Source organism: Anopheles coluzzii, chromosome 2 (genome assembly GCF_943734685.1).
Source record: "Anopheles coluzzii chromosome 2, AcolN3, whole genome shotgun sequence".
NCBI classification, from domain to species: domain Eukaryota; kingdom Metazoa; phylum Arthropoda; class Insecta; order Diptera; family Culicidae; genus Anopheles; species Anopheles coluzzii.
In genome coordinates this window covers 93,403,312-93,424,194 of record NC_064670.1, presented here as the reverse complement: position 1 = coordinate 93,424,194, position 20,883 = coordinate 93,403,312, and the positions used below count along the sequence as shown (strand labels likewise).

The 20,883-nt window shown below is 41.6% G+C and overlaps 1 protein-coding gene and 1 non-coding gene across 2 annotated transcripts; one reads left to right on the top strand and one right to left on the bottom strand.

The window, feature by feature from the left end:
- Positions 1 to 13,350: 13,350 nt before the first annotated feature.
- On the top strand, positions 13,351 to 16,580 carry LOC120961372 (uncharacterized). The gene is made up of 4 exons (XM_049611157.1): positions 13,351 to 13,747; positions 13,821 to 14,090; positions 14,192 to 14,297; positions 15,853 to 16,580. The coding sequence occupies exons 1-4, from the start codon at positions 13,467 to 13,469 to the stop codon at positions 16,075 to 16,077; spliced, it is 882 nt and encodes a 293-aa protein (XP_049467114.1). The 5' UTR covers positions 13,351 to 13,466; the 3' UTR covers positions 16,078 to 16,580.
- On the bottom strand, positions 14,414 to 14,495 carry Trnas-aga (transfer RNA serine (anticodon AGA)). The gene has a single exon. It is a non-coding gene; the product is annotated as a tRNA-Ser (tRNA).
- Positions 16,581 to 20,883: the final 4,303 nt, after the last annotated feature.

The following is a 20,883-nucleotide window of genomic DNA, read 5'->3' as shown; positions in this document are numbered from 1 at the left end:
AAAGAACAGCTTGGAGCTGTACATCGAAACAAAGTGAGAGCCAGAAAAAAGATAGCACGACCATTTCGTGCGGAAAAAAAACAAACTAAAATGAGTTAAAAAGAAGTACATAGGTATCAGAAAGCAAGAGAGGAGATGATAGAGCACCCAAACACAGAGGAAAAGGACAAAAAGAAGAGAAAGTGGCTATCAAAACTATTAAAATAAAAATCAATTATCCAAGGCTAACCGAAATCCGGCCGGCAAAACTTCATGATAACAACACAACCTTGAGTTAATAAATAACACACAAACCCACCCACAAATGGGAAAATTTGTTGACAAGCTATGACAAGCTTGTCCCTCGGGTATCGGTAAATCGACCCCAATTTTGCAAAACCATTTTGAGGCAAACTAATCGCCAGTGTTTTTTTGTGTTTGAGACTCAAACGGTTTTGCAGTTTTTGTGGTGCTTCTTGTTTACTGCTTGTGGGAGGTTTAGCATAGTTTAAGGACAATTTTCCACCACCAGATCATCCATCGAAAATGCCACCACCGGGGTGCAAAGGAGTTGAAAGGGTAAAGGGTTTGTGTGTGTGTGTGTGTGTGTGTGTGTGTGTGCGTGTGTTTTTGTTTCCCTTTACTGTTTCTCTCTTTCACTGGCACGTTTGGTTGGCCAACGTTCATTGGCCTTGCGTTTCATCGTCGCTGCTAGTTGCCAATTAACTATAATCCGGTAACGATACCGCTTTTTGATGGCGAACGGAAGCGCTTGCGGCGTTCGAGCCCTTCGTGGGATGATTTTTGTGGATGAGCGTATACATATATGAGCTCCTCTCCGTTCTTTGGGGAGTGATGGGAGAATGTGACATGGGAGAAAAGGATATGGGGTAGATATTATGTACGCAAGTGTAATCAACGGCTAGGAATGATGTGTTAAACAATCTGTTGAGCATACAGCATAGCAGTAAAGTAAAGTAAAAAGCGGTTTATCGTTCGACCTGATTCATCCATGGTTTAGTGTGATCTTGCTGTTCTTTTAGATGAAACAATGTTTTATACAGTGTTTTGAAACAAATTTTTATATTTTTATGCCTATTTTTATACGTTATGTGTTTCTTTCAACATATCTCTCGTTTATCCTTTAAATAACAGATATGGCAATCCTTTATATCATTCGCTTTTTTGTTGAACCAGCTTATGAATACGTGAAGCTTTGACGAACTATCCCTCCACAAATTGGGCTTATAACACACACATGCCGGTCATCGTTCGCCGACCCAACCTTTCGCCCTAAATCCACCCCGAATAAAGTCAGGTGTTGACGATAACGAATGGAGGTGAATTTGTTTGTTCATACGCTGCCTACAGCCTCTGCCACAGCATCGGAGAAGCATTATATATTTGGATGTCTTTTTTGTGGTTCTGTTGCATCCCATTTTCTCACCCCCACCCCCAGCCTTAGGGAGCACCGATTCATCATCGGTGAAAATCTTGTGTTTCATTTTGGCTTAATTAAAATGTTTTTCCGTTCCGAGATAGTCCCTGTTGGTGGTCACCGTTCGGGGACAGTGGTGGATGCAAATGTGTACCTGTTTTGGAGACTTAAAAAAGTGGGAACAAAACTCATACTGGAGTTCAATACAGGGTTTCCCACGATTTATTGGTTGGTTCCCACGATTTATTGGTGCGTTCCCACGATTTTTTGGTCATTTCCCATAATTTTTTGGTAGCAACCCACGATTTATTGGTCGGTTCCCAAATATTATTGGTCGGTTCCCAAATATTATTGGTCGTTTCCCAAATATTATTGGTCGGTATTATATTATATTATATTTGGGAACCGACCAATAATATTTGGGAAACGACCAATAATATTTGGGAACCGACCAATAATATTTGGGAACCGACCAATAAATCGTGGGTTGCTACCAAAAAATTATGGGAAATGACCAAAAAATCGTGGGAACGCACCAATAAATCGTGGGAACCAACCAATAAATCGTGGGAAACCCTGTAAGCTAAAATGATGAAAAAGCCAATAGTGCAATGCCAATTACATACATTTAGGCGTTATAACAGATTGCAAACATTTAATAATATTAAGTTAGCATATAATTTTGGCTTAAATAATTCATTTAATTGAATCGTTTAAAATATTTTCCCTCACTGTAAAATGTATATAAACTTCCACCTCCAGGTTTACATTATGGCTCATATTGGCACGTTAGTAGCCGTGCCGACAGCACCTAAGCCATGCGACACAGTTCATTAGTTAAATTCACCACGGGCTTCGCCGAAATGCGGAGCGCTACCACCGTCGAAAATCCCTCGACACCGGGCAAAACCGAACTGGGAGGATAATTTTCCAAAATTAATGTCCCCGAAAACTGAGCGCCCAGCGCTATCGTTAGTGTGCATTCCCCGTTGAGCGGGGGTGCTTTTTTCACGACCTTTGCCGCCTAATTGATACCATGGGCGTTCGGTCTCGGTTTGGCCAGAACTTCCTCTTCGCGCGCTTGTGCCATGCCTTGCTGTGCAACAGGTCGCAGCACAGTGGATGGGAAAAGGGTTTCCTAAACGCAAGAGACCATTGCTAGACCGAAGGTAGTGCGAGTTTCTAGCCCGTTACGCAAACATTATCCGTGAGGGGAGCAGCAGAGCTGTTGGTCGTTGTCTGGCCAATACCAATCGTGGGTGCCCGCTCGGAACTGGAGGAGCTTGATTCGGTTAATGTACGGAGAATACATTTCAGATACATTTTACCTGCCGGAACAGTTTGGCGCACTATCCTAAGTGCTTTTGAAGCTAGCTTGCACGAGTGGCGAATGAACAATACAGCTGATGTTAGTGCTGGACTAGCGACAGGGGAAGGATAGAAAATTCAAAGCGAAGAGTAACGAAGCAGTGTAATGTGTTCATACAGGAGTGCCATAAGTTGAGGTGGTAGAATGTGTGCTGTCTAGTTACTCGTGGGTAATGTGGTTTTTGGATTGTGAAACTAATTATCAGGCAAGTTATGAGTATAGGAATTCAATTTAGCGTGTGTTATAGCCTTGCATGTTTTAATGGACAGATTAAAGCATGACAGGAATTTGTATGATATCCAAACTTTTTTCTAGTAATTTAAATTGTAGCTATGCATAATGAACTATCTAGCCACATGCTAAGCGCTGCAAGGTATCTAAATTATATTACAATCGATTACAATATTAGATAAAATTAAATTTCATGCTCAAATTAGATCAAACTAACATTTAGAGTGATAACACTAAGGAGACTTATTTAAATATTATTTATTTTGAAGGCTTATCAATCAATCCAATAGGTGTAATCCCGATTAAAACCCTTCAAATTATCGATTGATAAGGAAAAGTGAACCATTTAAGGACATTTTATCAAATAACACATAGCTTTTGCATACGCTTTAGGCGCTTTAGTTTGTTAAACCGCACTCTGAAAGCTGTCAAACAAGACACCAAAATCGATAAACATTTAGTATTTGACACGTTCGAGACGATGATTTTCTTGTTTGTTCGAAATGTCTCCATGAGCACAGTCTTAGCTTTATCAATTAGAAATTAAGCCCCTTAAACGACCCATACATACAGCCATGTGAAGCCAAAGCGTTATTATACTTTTTGTTGGCCTTTTATCGCCTAATGGTATGCAAATTATATCATAAATTGACCAAAGATATATGGTAAAAGTCAATACAAATATATGTAAATTGCATTATCTCTTACTTTCTTCTGCTCTGAACAATTCTTACATTGTTTTTTAAACGTCTTTTGCACCAAAATTTGCTTATTTATCCGTATTAACGTATTAACTGTATTGGAACGGTAGAAAAGGTTGATCAAAACAATTATTATTAAAAACCATTCAATTAAAGACTTATTACGAAAATCCAATACTTGGAAGCATCTTAAGTCATAACAAAAAGGAATTGCATACATTTAGGCGCTTTGATCCCTTTGCTCTAATGGTTTGAAATCAAAACCTCCGAGATGCCCGATGGATGGACAAAACCACACCATACTAAAGCGTAAACATACTTCTTTCAGGATAGTTTTGGGTACAATCCTACATGTTCCCAATTTCCTGCGCCAAACACTGTCTGAACAAGGTCACCCAACTACAACGCCATCTGCACGTACTTCTCCTAATGGTACTAATTACGTTTCGTGATCACGTTATGATGCACGTAGCAAACGAAGCTCCATCTACTAGCTACTGTGGATCATCGTCTGCCCACAAAGTCTCAGCTGCTACCATTCACGCACCACAAGCGCATTACTTTCAATCATCAAATTGAAGCGGAGGCGCGAAACGACAATCATAAGTGTCAGTATCAGGATAAGGCAAAGGTATTTTCCCGCCCATTTCCTCCCATCAAGAGTCACTATCACTCAGTCTCATAGGTTGAGGCGATGAAAAGTTGTATAGTGTTGCTTCAAATTGTTGCCCTACTCTATTGTCAATCTTGCTCGTGCGAATGCACAAGCCATGATCGATGATACTGTTACGACATTAGTGCAATTTGCCCGCAATGAAGTGTACCACAATGGATGCGGTGTGTGTGTGGATGTGTGAAGGATAATGGAGATGTGTTGATTTTCTCACCCCGTATCGTAAGTACAGCTCACTTCCTGACGTGTCCTGACGTGCAGGACAATGTGTGTTCACAGCATGCCGGTGCAAATGTTCGTTGTAAGTGGGATTTATTTTATTTGGGTAATATTCCACCACTTGCGTTTGAGTGATCCCGCGAGCATTTCGTATGGGAGTTGTTTTAGTGTTGTTGCCCATTTTATGGGGAAAGCAAATCCCAAAGTTATGGTTATTGTCATTGGTTAAAACATATGCTTGAAAGAGTTGTCAACATTTCCCCGCAGATGGCGCATTTAGCCATAGTTTTGACAGTCGAAAAATGTCAAAGCATAGTAGATTGGAGAGTAAATATAGGTTATGTTAAAAAGTGATGTAAATAATACCTTTCTTAATACAGTGCGACCTAGTTTAATCCATGCAAAATGGATACACAAAATACAATACACTAAACCGCCGCAAGGTGTCGGTGATGAGAAAACATGCCAGAATCTGTACCAAAAAAAAAAAAGCTGTTAGTGTGTCCCGTCCGCGCCCAAACCAAGGACGAACGAGTATGTTCATTTTTATTGTGTTATCAGGCAATAGAAGAAAAGCATTCCCGAGCTCTATTTTGATGCCCAGCGCACCCACCTTCCCATAGTACCCCCCCCCCCCCCCTCTCAAAAAAGACTAACAATCCCCGCCACCATAACGCAATAGACATGTCGGAGCGAGTGTATTTAAGCGAGATTTACTTCGACGGTGCACTACTACCCGGTCCCGGACCGGTGTCGTAAAGTCGGGAGGCGGTCTCGGCATTCCTTTTATTACACTAAGAATTCTGCCCATCCCGCTCCGGTCTGCTTCGCACCAGCCCGGCGGGGGGAAAAAGACTGGTTGGGTTAATTTTCATGCTGTTGTCCGTTCCATTGTGCTGGGAATTATGTGCGAGACTTTTTTTTTCTTCTTTGGTGTGTGTATTTTAACCTCCCTCACTAGATGCTGCCCTGTACCGATTACTTCCGGTGGCGCTACTACACGAAGAGGATACGCGCTTCACAAAAGGCCGAAGTAAAGGGCGTACACAACACACGCTTTCGTTTGATAGATTTTTAACGTTCCATTCTGCCTCCTGCTGTGGATGAAGCTGCACCGAAGCCTTGTGCACGCGAATGGCAAGTGTAACCAGAGACACTGGGCGGGAGCGAATCTGACGTGAATCTGGGTAGGAAGGGCTTTTCAGAGTAAAGCTGAACCGATTGCTTTGAGCTAATCTTTTGACTAGCGACAGCGGTGGGTTGTTCACTTTTGTTGTTATTGTTGCTGCTGGATTTGTTTGTTTGTTTTGTTACGCTCCTTGGTGTTAGCACTTTTGCCGTACAGATGTGATCGAATTTCAAATCCACTGGGTTGGGCTGGAGAAGTGCGTTTTTAGTCAATGTGGAAGCGCCTTGTTGGTAGTAGCAGTTTCTCATAAGTGGACTTAAATAATTGAAAAAAAGTTGTTAAAGAGGATTTATAGGAAAAGGTGAATAAAGAAAGTAATTGAAAAGAAAATAAAATACTTTAAACATAAATGAAAAAAATATTATTTATGATATGTTGATAAGAAATATGAAAGATACATAATAAATCAATAATAACACTTCACATCATAGAAATGATTGCGCTTTGACATAAAACGAAGAATTAAATCAAATTAAGAACAAAATAAAAGATGCTAATGGCATTAGTGACAAAGTCATAACAGATGCATTTGAGGAGAAAAAATGATCTAATAAGCTCCTAGCGTAACTTTCCTTTACTAAACTGACCGTTTCGATTACAAACCACCAGCGAGGATATGAAAGGACATACGACCTTCCCCACCGACCAAAGTACACCATCAGCAGTAGCAAAGCAAAATTTGATCAAACCCTAACGAGCTTAGCAAAGTGCCATCTAGGTGCCACCTAGGCTAATGTTAGGATGGTCAAATTTTCTAACATTTCAACAGTGTCACACATATTGCCAAAATCAAACCTGAAAGGTGCAGGGGATAAAATGACTTTCGAAGCTATTTCCGTTTTCAGTTTTTTTGTTTTAGCTATGTTTGGGCAATGATCAGCTTATCTTCAGCACAACCTCATTCTCCCGAAAAAAAGTACCCCATCTTCATTATCAACATCATCATCAGTTTATTTTTTGCATCGTCGATGACGCTTCCCTCTACGCGCGATTCAAAACTTCTGCAAACTAAATTATTAACAGGGAAGATTGTGACGGGAGCAAGTATTTTAAAAGAGTCGAAAAAGTAAAACTGTCGCAAACAGTTTCGAGCTCCGGCCGCCTTGGCTAAGCGCGGCTTTGGCTGGGGGATTATACGTGAGCGGATCAAGCTCCTATGGGAGGGGCGAGGTACACACGGGGAAAAGTGTAGAAACGAATAACAAAGAAAATAAAGCGAAACAGGAAGAATGGTACAAGAAAACTCATCTCCGAAACGTTGTTACCTGTTGCCTTCCCGTTCAATGTGGCCGTACAGTAGTGGTTCTACCATCCAGCAGCTCAGCGTGCACGTCACGGTGTGCAGCCAGCCCGCATGTGAGCAACATGCAGCTTTTGTAACTTCGCTTTCGCTTCACCGTTTGCGCGCGTGCTAGTGAAGGAATGGAAAACTTTGCCTGCAAGCACGAGGGTTTGTATATTTTTCGTTTTACCCTTGCCTGCAATACACTCGCCAACTCGCCCACAACTCGCCTAACCCTCTGACAGGGCGCGTTCATGTATGCGGTCATGCTACCCGATTAGAGGTTGAGTAGTGTGTATGTACCGCACGTCAAACGTCTCAAACAAAAACAATTATTAGTATAACAAACAAAAAAACCGACACGAGTGGAGGCTGATGAACAGAGTTCTTGTATTGCTGACATTTTAACGGGAACTGAGAGTGTAAGAGATTAGTTAGTGCTTCAGCGTTAAGCGAAGTTTGACGTAGGTTTAACTAAATGCCTACAAGTAAAGAGTTATGTTGAGCGTTGAGAAAGATGCAAGAAGTAAAATTGAGAAGGCGATAAAAGCTAGGATACAAGTTTAGCGACAAGTTGGACAGGTTCCTTTGTCAACACTTGCCATAATTGCCGTCACATAGTTGATGTTCTAACTTCCATACCTTTTGTGCAATCGAAGGTGTTCGATTAGTTGGCATAATTTTATCAAAACTATTTAAATCTTTGATTTCTTTGAGGACCTTACAAACAGGAATATAGTAATTGTTTTCCTTTCGTTGTTTTTCTAGTAAAGCCTACACGAATGCAGCAGATTAGGAGGGCTTGTTTTATGTTTCATAAATAATTATTGGTAATTAATAGTTTAGCGAATTAGCTGTAATTTATAATATAAATGCTAGCATCTATCTATCTATAATACAAATTCTAGCAAAAACTAACGGTGGATTGATTACTTGCAGGGTTTCTTGGACCGTTTCGGTTGAAAAGGAAAGAGTGTTGCAGCGTGTACAAACTATGAGCTGTAGAGTAGACCCTATGACCAGACTACTTTGATTAATTGAACATTTTTCTGCACGCGTGGTTTCGCTTGCACACTTTATCTCTCGCTTTGCTTCTCTATTGCCTTCTCCTTTTTATTTTGCATGCATGTACTTGCCATTCTGTATTTTGTTTGCTGCTCTCTATCTTAACTATTCGTCTCATTCTATCTATGAATATTTACTCGTTTTTTAGCAGTTGAATGAAACAATTTGTTATTTATCTATTTTTTGTAGTGACAATGCTGATATAAGAAGACCAGAAACATTATCTTTATTTTCAAACCGGATTTATGTTTATATTTATTTGTATTATATGTATCCAAATTTTCAGATATTCAGATTTTCAAAAGTTTAACAAAACCAATAACCCTAGGACGCAAGAATATCCACATTAACAAGAATTGGAATAAACCAAAATAGTTAGCGAATTGCGAACCACAGAAACGATGAATAAAAAATAAAATTGACATAACAAAGGAATAAGCATAAATAGATTTTTTTTAAAGAAACTGAGATCAGGATAACCATGATGTGAAACGTTCCTGTTCAAACAATTGGTACTAAAATACTAATTTATTTGTAATTTAACTTAAAAATAATGAATTTTCTTACACATCAGTTAAACTAATCGCAAAAAAGTATTGTTTTACAACTAGAAAACAAGAAAATATAGAGTAGGCCGAATTTATTCTGCGCTATGCCCGATTCATACTTCACAAGGAATGACTAGAAATGATACTGCCCAATTGAGGGTTTACGTCGCCCGAAAAAGTATTTACGGCGACCGATAACGCTTTGACGATGCCGGATTGGCTAGGTAAACCCTGTATTGATGATTTGGACTAAGAAACAGGCGCAGTGAAACAATATGAGCAAAGTGAAACAATATGAGTTTTGCGTATGCCTTCATAAATTCGATTGCGAAGCCCTGTAGCCGGGGTAAAATAACTAGTTTAATACAAATAGAGGCTCAGTTTAAAATGTTAAAATATTTAACATGTCTGTCAATAAAATCCGTCCATAAAACCCGATAATAAAACCGATATTAATAAAATATTTTTATAAAAATCATTAAAATGATCATTAGGAAATAAGTACACATCAAGGTTATGGGTACTATCGTTTAGTCGAACTAGCCCCATCTGTTTATAATAAGCACAACTTGTGATGTACTTTTTTTTTGATGTACAAACCATTATTAAAGCCACCTTGTCACATTTTCTTATCTTTCAGATTAACAGATGCAAACTAATATCTTTGCTTTCAATAAAAACCAGTTGATTATTCTAGTGAAGGACAACTATCCCCATAGCGGTAAATGTTCGTTATAAATTACTAAGTGCACAAATGGGGGGGGGGGCAAATTTCCACCCCCAACACAACTCCTACTTAATGATGTCCAAAATTCTATGTCACACGTCTCACTACGAAATGGCTCACTAAAAAGGTAATAAAAAATGGGCAGCTTTGATTTTTTGTGCCTCCTGTCTCTTGTGGCGGCTTACTAAAGGCCGGTCCAAACCACGCGCCCGGTACATTCTATTAACGCTCATGGGTATTTATTTCATCTCGCATCATGAATTTGCGTGCAGCACTCGTACGTTGTAAGTGCACGTTAATGTGACCATAAAACAGCAAAGTTTCACATGTAACGCACACGGACATGTTTTGGTCTCTGGCATGCCATGATCTCTGGGCCGGACATTTCCCCCACAAAGCCCCGGATGGACTCCCGGGGACAGACAAACTTTTCACATGCGCCTAGGTTGGTGCGGAAAAACTTGGCGCCCGAAGTAAGTAACTTTGGTGCTCTCTGTGTGCAACCTTGGGCGCATGCACAAGGACGCTTTGCGATTGAACATGTTCGTGGTGTTACGGATGCGACTAAGTACAGCATCTCCTGCAGCTCCGGTGAAGTTCCATTGGAACTTTTGCTTGTTTGCTGTTGCTTGCACGGGTTTTTTTTATTGTTTTCTCCCCTTCCCGATTGTTCCAGCGTGCCATTGTTAGGAAGTGAATCTTTTCCCAATACTTGCACTAAGAGCGAGCGAGCGTGTGTGTGGTGGCTTTTGGCTCCCATTTGCCAGAAAAAGCTCATTTCCCACCTTGCTGCCCACTCACAGGCTGGCTGCTGTATGTGCAGATGAGATTTATAATTTTATTGCAAAGTTTCAAGTACATCGAACGGTGCAAGCGAGACAAAGTTCCTCCCATTTCCTCCCCAGAGTAGTGGCCGGAGGTCATCGAAGACATGGCACGCGCTTCGCAACGCGGCACCAAGGATTGTCTCCGAAACGAGACGACAAAGATTTAGCATCGCCAAGGGAAGACTGTGGTAGCTGGTACAAGCGCAGCGCAGGTATACACCGGTTGTAAAGTAGGTGAGCAAGCATAAGTTTCATGCTGAACCGAAACCCACCGCCGCACCTTGGTGAAGCAGCAAAACGTTAGCTCTTTACCGCTGTCACTTTCACCATCACCGTTGCACTTCGACTTTGTGCCAATTTTTCTTGCTTCTAGCTTCAAATCGTGCGCGCACACACTCTTCTTGATGCACAATTTTGATGCATTGCCCGAAGGGCCGTGAACGCGCAAGGCCAATTTCTGGTGCTCCCGTTCTGGTGGTGTTGTTGCAGCTGCTGCTGTTGTTCCGTTCGGTACCGGTACCGTACACTTAGACAAAGGCGCACATTGCATCATCCAGTCGCGTGGTATGCAACGGCAATGCATCGGTTCTGCGTCGAAGGTCTTTTGCCAATTCTTCAATGTTCCGTTGGTGAAATTGAGGGCTTGCGAATAGATTGTGCGCTTTGCACTTTCACTTTTGATTTCAGTGGTTTTAGTTTGCAGTAAATCACAAATAAATAAGACTGAGTCTTTGACTGATGCTTTTAAGCGCACTTTGGACATTGTTGAGGACTTTTCTGATTATTTAGAATGCTTGAAGTGCAAAACACAACCATGTAAAACTGTATGTACCTATTGGTATGTTAGTTCTAGAAATAATCCTTCCGGATACTTACTCTAAACGAGATACAGATCTGTTGCTATTCTCGTGCCTGTTCCGAGTTCAAACTTCAAACTTCTTGCATTCTCACAAACACTTCACAATCACTTATCACAATGTAAGCAACGAACATTAATCTCCCCAGTTTCTCTTATGAAGCTGTTAGAACCGTTAAAAGCGTGCTCCGGTTCTTCTGAGATGGAGCGCCTTGGTAGTGCCACAACTCATACTCGCTTGCACGTCCTGGTCCCGATGGCGAGGCTCGTCTGAACAGATCATCCCCATACTGGACCGATTTTATAACACACATGACCCCCACGCACCTTCAGGAAGCGATTTTGTTGCAAAAATTAGTGACTGCAAGGGTCGCTGTTCCCCAAACAGCGGTAGTGTCGTAAAAACAAAAAACAGGCATCCAACAAAACGCCCTAAACACCGGTCACCAGGAACACGACACCGGTATCCGGTGCGGTTCCGGTATGGTTTAATTCAGCTCCGTTCCAGCTGGACACCATCTATCATTGTTATCGGAGCCGGAGTTATCAATAATAACTACCGTCACTGGGAGCGCGCACACACCATTCAACCACCAGCATCCAAAGCCAAAGCAACTGCGCGGGACGGCGCCAGCAACGGCATGTAATTAAAGAATTAATTTTAATTTTTCCCCCAACTCAACGGGAAACGTTTGCCGGGGCACTGGCAGAAGAGCCCCCGAGGAAGCTGCCCGAAGGCTTTTCTACCACCCCGACGGAAGTGATTTATCCGGTTCCGGTAAGACGACCCGGGCGCTGGAACGTGGCGTCGTAATCTTACACGCACGCTGTACAAAAGCTGAAGCTCAGCCGAGTTGTGGAGCTGATTCCGCTGGTGACCTTTACTATCCCGGTGAATGCCTTAATCCCGTACGTTGCCGGGCGGTTTTCTTCGCGCCAACATATGGTGTGCGGCATTGTAGTCGAGATGGTGGTCGGTGTGTGTGTGTGTATACAATGAAAAAGACGTATAGGGTCACGGCAGGAGCAGGAGTGTTCGGAGTTTGGTTGCGAAGAGGACAGCCAACAACAGCTTTTTCCATAACGAGGACTTCAACCTTTTCTGGTAGAGATGCACGCCTGGCCGGGTGGACGGAGAAAGATCCTCACTAGACTTTTACTCTTAAAATACTTCAGTCTCTTTGCTTACTCCCAGGAAGGTTTAGTACAGGTCGGTGGTACAGGAACGGGGGGTCAAGAATTTGGATGATTCCAAAAGGGTGTTGTTATTATTTTCAGCTTCATTTTTTTTTTTGACAGAGAAGAAAGAAACAACGTCATAGCTTATGATACAACTTTTTTACTCTTATCAGAGATGGGATGGGCCCTCCCCTGGCTGAAGTGTCTCGTGTTAGCACGTATAAAAATGCTGGCCGAGGAAGCCGGCCAACCGAACACAGGCGCAACCAAACGGCACCCATCATCAGCTTAACAATCACACGAACCTTCCGACTGAGTGGTGTGTGGTGTAAAGTGCGGTTCCGTGCGGTTTCTGTGTTAAGTGTTCATTATCTGGAAAACGGCATAATGATGACAACTTGGGGTATGTCGCTTCAACTACCACTGCGAGACTACCACTACCGACTGATTGTTGTAATGTCAACGTTTATTTGAAATCATCATTTGTTTTGAAATACAACAACCGTTGCATAAACAACAATTTCCGATTATATCTCCTTCTATGTTACAGAAATTGCTAAATACCATACAAAATCAACATAAACATCCGTGTGTAATGCTGGTGGTAGTCATCGTTATTGGAAAATTAATCTGTTCCCCTTGATCGGCATCAAATTTGTATGTGTAAGTGCGCTCAATCAACCAACCATGACGTCTCAGGCTCAGAACGAAGATGTCGTTAGGATTGGGTGGAATTTGAAGGGATCCGATTGTTCGTGTGATCACACAATTATGTAGCCGTCGTAGCGGTGGCATGCATTTTCGATTAGCTCGCCAACCGTAGCGGCAACCGCACGGAAGACTCATGTTGAAATAATGCATTTTGATTGTCATTTTGCTGTAGAAATTCCTGAACAGTGGGAAAAGGGTGATATATTGGTAAATTACATTGAAATTATTGCATGATATGTTATATACTTTGGAGCAAAAAAGCGATATTTTTGCTAATTCTGCTCTTTATTTTTTCTTCCTTTTACTTTTCCTGGAGTTTGAACACCTTAATCAACTCCATTTTGACCACAGAGCTTAACTCATGGTGTGAAATATGTTGTTCCCGTACCACATTACTTAATCGCCATTTCTCACTCGATTAATTCCACATACTGTGTCTACCCTCGCGTGAGTCGTCGTCACATTCACCGTCATGGATCTGTTGCGCACGTTCGCTAGCGAATCCTCGATCCACGGGCTGGCCCACCTGGTGCGAAGCCCACACTGGCTAGAGAAAGCCTTCTGGCTGACGGTGCTGGCCTGCTCGGTCGTCTGCTCGGTCAGCATCTGCAACATGCACTGGGAGCGGTTTCAGAACAATGCCACCGTGCTTAACGTCGAGACGGACTATCTGAGCTGGAACTTTCGGCCACCGGCCGCCACCGTGTGTTCCGAGCACGTGAGCGAGGAAAAGCTTAACCAACTGATCGAACGGTAACGGTGCGTCCCAAATGGAGAACAAAATAGAGATTTTTAATATTTGGCTTTTTTCCCCCTACCCGCCCAGATACTGGCAGATGGACAGCAATCACAGTGCCTACGATCACTATCGCAATTTCCTGCTGACAGTTAATCGGGCACGATTTGACAACCTGACCTTGTTTGAACCATTCGTGAACGATAGCAGGTTGCAGTCGGTTTCGGTAATTGATTTGGCCCGGGAGCTAAAGTCCCCGCTGACGCCACCGTGGAAAACGTTTGCACCCGTGCTGACGGAGGTAGGCGTTTGCTACTCATCCACCATGCTGTACGCCTTCCAGAGTCCGTACAGCGATCGGTAAGCGTGTATTGATAAGATTAGTCTGATTAGCTTGACCGCCGAATCTGATGGGCATGATTTGTTTCTCCCCTTTTTGCGTACAACGTAATGCTGATTAGATCACAGGCTAATTACACGAAGGCACGGCCGGCCGATTGTTACACGCTGGACGTCTGTCGTACGATGGTAGCGATGAGTCATGTCGATTCGGTTCGCACCTATGTGGTGAGTGTCGCAAATGCAATTTTGTTATATCCCTGGAAAGATGATAGGATTAACGCACCATTTCAATATTAAAAGATCATATAGCTTTTGTAATTAAAAATCAAACCCCAAAAAACCGCAGTCGGTAGGATTCGAACCTACGCTCCCAGAGGGAATCTGATTTCTAGTCAGACGCCTTAACCGCTCGGCCACGACTGCTCACAGTTAACTCGCATGCTACAACAAAACAATACCCTTTCCCTCTCAACATTCCACTGCACGCGTCCGTTACAAATCTATTTTAATCTTTCATAACGCAACGTGGATTAGAGAGTGAGTTTTATTTTAGCACAAAAACAATTTTTACACCATGCTGGTGGGTGTTGTGTTGAGGAATGTTGATTGCTTTGGGTTGAAAAAACGAACTGAAGTGAAATTCTTTGCAAAGTGTTCACCTCGGATGGGGTTATTCTGTATCGTTTTATCGTCCCCTGTGGGAGTTTTGTATAACAGCAGCAGAATAAATTTTCATTGGGATTAGTCCTCGAAGCAACAAAAACAAGAAAAGCCCGAACATTTAGCTCAGGGTGCATTTAGAGATGCAGCCGACATAAACTTTTTAAACATATTGTTTTAATATTTGTATCAAAATTACGAATTATATATTTCCTTTTTGGCATCAGTATAAATATTTTAATGATTGTATTTACATACAATAAGAAATTACAAAAATACAACATTTTGCATTTGATTTCACTCGGTCATTATATGTACCTTAACGGATAAAGTTACTCTGAGCGTAGGCTTTCAGCAGTGTGGAATGTATCAAAAATTTGCTGTTCGAATATATTTACAATTTACTGAACGAATACTTTTGATATGCACTATTAAATTCCAATTCGGAGAAATCCTTTCAATTTGAATTCAATTATAACGTTTGGTTAGTGTTTTCACGCTGTTCATTGCAGTGAATATATATCAAATATATTTGTATGGTGAGGTTTCGTTACAAGGTCTTATATTTTTTCAACAAATTAACTGCTATATAGTTTTTGAGCAAAATTTCCAGCCACTTTCCTGTATGTGTTTTTGATAAGCGGTTCATTTTGCGAGCGTATTTTCATTATATTGAAAGTATAGTCTATGAAAAAAACTAATTCAATTGTTGTCTGAGCAATTTTATTATAATTGTGTTCGAATTTATACGTCAATAGAAAGGCAAGGATTAGGAAAACCTTTTTAAAGACCTTCAAAATGCCAACAGATTGTCTCCATCTGAGTTTGGTAGTGTAGAACCAATCGTTCTGCAATAGAAATACTTCTCTCTATGTTTGTACGTGCATTATGTACAACTGTGCGAAGCGTTCAGTACTCTTACTCGATAACCTTTTCGTGATGTTTCTGTCACCCGATATGCGAATGGCGAGCCCTCGCGGGAAGTGTGACTGTCGCGCGAAAACCCTGGTGACACAGCATGCACACGTGTCTGACACTTAAAAAACTTGTCATATTTTACATTCGTCTTAACAAGCTAACCTGGCAAGCCGTCGCTTCCTTTCATTCTCCCTCTCTGTAGTATATCCACATCGAGCAGGACGTCATGACACCAGACAACTCCATCTACTACGCGCTGGATCAGCACGACATCATCAGCTCGTCACTGTCCGTCGAACAGGTGGTTGCCTCGAAAGCGCTCAAGCAGTTATCCCGCCGTAGGCGTAAATGTCGACTGCCATCCGAGAGACTGCCGTACTTTAGCGTAATTGTTTCCTTTAGTAATTCAAAATTCCAGCGTGTATAAAAGATTGTATATCTTCTAATGAATCTTCCCATTTGTTGCATTTTTGTTGTAGGTATACACGATTAATTTGTGTCGTATAAATTGCCGAATCGAGGCCGCCCTTCACCTTTGCGAGTGTGTCCCTTTCTTCTATAACATTGGTAGGTTTTGGGTATCTTGCTTGCAAACATCTTAATTACAAAACGTTCTGCTATTCGCCGAGTTAGGCAAACCGTCCTGCACGCCAGCCGGACTGTACTGCCTGGGGAAACAGTTTAAGGCGTGGTACAAAACGAACTGCACCTGTCAGCCCCTATGCGAGTCCGTCTCCTTCAAACAGGCGTTGGTGAAGAAAACGGTACAGTAATTTGTGTGTGTGTGTGTTATAAAGGCTTTTCCGTGCAAATGCAAGTCCATTTCATTTCCCCCGCAGGTGCTGGGGCAAGCGAACAGTAAGCTGGAAACGCAAATTATCTACCCACGGATGCGAATGAAGCGTGACGTACTGTTCGACATCAGCAACTTAATCGGTACGTGTTTTCGGTCGAGGAGCGGAAAAACTATTAGATGCAAATAGTTTTCCCTTTTGTGTGAGGTCACAACCATAATTATGTGGTTTATAGTTTGGACGCTTTTTCGATATTTTTTGTTTGTTTGCATTTTTTCCTCTCCAAGTCTCGTTGGGCGGCGGTACAGCACTCTTTCTGGGATGCAGCTTTATCAGCTTCGTGGAGGTTATATTTTTCGTGCTGGAGTACATCACCCAAAAGGTTTACCGTCGCTATCACCGTAACCGGGAAGTAATTCAACCATAATTTTTCAATTTAATGGATCATTTTGGAAGCTTCGTTAGGGTTTGTTTTACTGCAAGCATAATGCAGTGGCTAAGGCGGTGTTTGTAAGCGCAAACGATTCCCTTTGGGGCGTGAATGTTACGTGAGGTATGTTATAATCGATTCATCTGCCACCGATGCTGGCATGATACACACGTTGAGTTCTCCAAAAAAACGAGTATTTCATGTTACTTTTGTTTCCAACACAAAAAAAGGTATTTTTGGTGCGTTTGCGAGAGTTGAAGGTCGTCTGGGATAAGCTTCCCGCGAGGGCAATGTTGTTTGCTTTTGCACGTACGTACAGTGAGAGTGAATTAATCCCAGGTTAATGATTGTAATCGGCCTGGGCCGGCCTAGCCAGAGATGAACGAATTCCTGAAGGACGATCGTGAACGTGGACCCAACCAGGAAAAGGTCATTGACGTATCCTGGTATAATAGCAAAAGGTGATGCAACTGATGAAAAATGGCCAATGGCCTTTTTTAATGTTCAATATGGTACCACAACAGTGGTCGGTCTAGGAATGTTTAGTCCAAAATACTGTCACATGTTAACAATATCGTTAAATACTAAATGTAGGAATTTATCTTTGCTTCTGGCTCTCTAGTAGTACACTTTTAATTAGGATACCTAATTTTAGCTTCTTTTCTGCCTAAAACAGAATAAAATGAGATGATATAACAACTGTTGGATTTTTGAAAATAAGTAAAAATTATCCGAAAATGAGAAAAAACGCACTTATGTCATGAAAAATACAACTTAAACTAAATAAAATACATATGTAGCCAACTATACTACTTTTATGTCACACGGTAAACATTGAAGAATTGCATAACAAATTGTACAAATCATATATTTAAAATTTTCCCCAATGAAGCAAACAGTTTGAAGAAGTATTGATTTGTATATTGATGGACACAGACAACAACACATTTCGATGATCCTTCATCCTCTTTGTATTACGTCACTATTGAAGTGTAGATTTCTCTGTTGAATGAAACTGAAAGTGCGCCCCCCAAAAAACCACAATCGATACAAATTTATGCTCATCATTCGACGATTCGCAACACCAGCACCCACGGCCATAATGTGAGTAACAACCGAAATCACAATCACAACAACATAATCGGAAATTCTTCCGCTTACACGACAGCGACGGGAAGAAAGTCAGAGAGCATGTACGCATCATTAACATTATTCGCCATTGTTGCGACAAGGCGGCCTGCGGGAGAGGCAGTGAACGGAACTATGCACCCAGTGCTGGTGGTGCTTTTTCTTCGTACTTACACACTCCATTGATGGGAAAAGCGTAAAAGCATCTGCCCAAAGTCTTTTTTTCCATTCAGACGTGGAACGTCGATTAGCAGAATGTGACGTCGGAGAAGTCAGTGTTCAGGGAGCAGAAGAATTTCGTCAGAAGACTGGACAACAGTCCAGTTTCGGGTTGCTGATGCTACGGCATTTCACGATAAATTTTCTTATCTCGAGCGATTTCGGTGCACGGATGGCATCACAAAAACGAATAAACCAGTCAGCAGCGCAGAGCAGAGCAGCTGGTTGCGGGAAGATCGATTTTCAATCAGCATCGGTACGTTCTCGCCGAACTCCGAAGATGAGTCGCCCGTCATCCGGTTTTAAGCTGCCGGCGGCGGCGGCGGGTTCACGGAGTTCAGCGTGATGCTGGGCGAACGTTTATCCGGTTTCGTGGAATTTTGGCGAATATTTACATTCTGCCTATACCGGTTTGTGAGTATGTGTTTGTTGTCGCCCACTGTCCGTTAATTTTGGATTTATTTTCCCCTTTTTCTGGATTCTCAGCATGGTCTGTTTTCTAGAACATTCAAATTAAAATTTTAAAGATCTCAGCTGAAGCGAACATGAGCAAAAGAGGATGAGAAGGAACGACAACAGCTTTCTTCGCCTATTAGCATAGAGGAGGAATTTCTAAATAAAACTAGCCAAACTTAGCATTGCATAATAACCAGTTATCCGTCTCAATTTAATACATCTCTAAGAATATTCATGGCTCTTAATTATCTTCTTGTACAATAAAGAAATTCTATGTATTTCATCGTCTTTTCTAATGTTATTGAGATATTTATCACACTGTTCTGTTGTTATATAAATAGTGTAATTATACTATTTAAATTTTTTTATCTTTTATCACTGCCAGCAATTTTATTGTGTTCTGTTGCTTTGTCAATATATTAGCAATACTGGTACATTCTTCGCTGCAAGGACACTACTTTCGAATCTTTACTATGTAATATCTTTACTTGACTTGAATTTTTACAGGGTTTTCCGAATCAGTTTCAAGGGTGACCAGTATTATTCAAAGCTCGCTAGATATGATATGCTGAATATTGGATGGAAATTAGATTAATGGAGATGCATAAAAACGAAAGAAATAGCAATGGAAATAAAACGTATAACAAGACAGATATATCAAAAACAGTGAATAAATGGTATTCTAAATCAATGTCTTAAGTAAAAAGCATTATTCGCTTCTGCGTGTTAAATATTCATTGTAATGATCAGTTCTTGGACAATCACACACTACAGATTCCGTTCTACAGCATATTTTGATGTGTTAAAATGTAAGTAAAAGAACTGTTGTTCTGATTATTTTGAATTACAGAAATATCCAACTCCGCTTTTGATTAGATTCGTCACTGGCATATAACCTACTTTATCAATGTACACTAAATTCAATGACTGCTTTATCTCCTGCTTATCTACCCGTCGTTTTTAAACGATGGAAGTAAAATATGAGACTGTTGATGTTGAACAATGAGTGGAAAAACTCTGTAATTTAGAGGAAGTTTAAGTATAGATAAAGGATTCTTAAACAAATTTAGGAATTTTCCACGACTCAACGTTAGGTTTGAATACACAGCTTCAACGCCGCGATTTATTTTACCACTGAAACCCCCAATAAAATCCAATGGGCCGGTCTGGTGGTACAATCGTCAACTCGTACGACTTGACAACATGTCAGTCATGGGTTCAAGCCCCGAATAGACTGTACTCCTATACGTAGGACTGATTATCTTGCTATGGTAACAATAAGCCACTGAAAGCCAAGCTCACTTCACTAGTGGGTACAGGCAGGCCTTGACCGAAAACGGTTGTAGCGCCAAAAAAGAAGAAGAAAACCCCAAAGTACGTCCTTAAAACTTCCTTTTATCTGAGAACGTTTTTCACACTTTCCAGTTTGAATTACCGATTCCAAAGTTTTCACATCAATCGATTCTGGTTGCATAATTCAATAAGATAACCTGAGATAACTAGCACATCGTATGAGTTATACTCATGAAAGCTTTACACACCAGGGAAATGACAGATTTACTCGCACAGCTTGAAACAGTCTGAAAGCAATTACCACCACCGGCTGGTGTGTATGGATTTGCTTCCTCTCTGTCAAGGTTTCGCACCGTGTACGTTGAACTTAGCCGCAAACAACTCCACTAACGCACGGTAACGCTTCACGGTTGATCGACCGCGAAGAAAGAAAAGCGCCGGAAAACCTCCCCAAACTACTCGCATTACATCGATCGCGCAAAAGCTCGCGCAGCACAGCACAGCAAAGTTCTCCAGCTGCCGGAGCTTTCCTCCAGTGTTGTGAGAATGTGTGGAATGTTTGCTTGAGATAGCACGAGGCAGCAAGCAAAACCTTCAAATGCCTCGCCTAGTGAAATCGGTGACCTGCACCACGTGCACACACACACACACACACACATACATTAACGAGCCGGGGGAGCTTTTTCAAAAGGCATCTAACGCCACGCGGTTACCCAACCGGACTGCGCAATGATGAGCGCCGCTTAGACGCAGCCAGCGCAAGCAGTTGGCAGAATAGAAGTGGGAGTAACGGATACCTTGAGAGAGCGTTCCAAAGCTTTCGGATGTTTACGTTACACCCGGTACGTGAGACGGTTCGGCCAGAGGCGCATATGTGTGTGCACACAAAGAGTGTGGCTGTCTGTGTGCAGCA

Coding starts and splice junctions, on each gene's coding strand:
- LOC120961372 (XM_049611157.1), top strand. CDS start 13,467: ATGGATCTGTTGCGCACGTTCGCTAGCGAATCCTCGATCCACGGGCTG. Junction 14,091..14,191: donor CAGAGTCCGTACAGCGATCG/GTAAGCGTGTAT, acceptor AATGCTGATTAG/ATCACAGGCTAATTACACGA. Junction 14,298..15,852: donor ATTCGGTTCGCACCTATGTG/GTGAGTGTCGCA, acceptor CCCTCTCTGTAG/TATATCCACATCGAGCAGGA.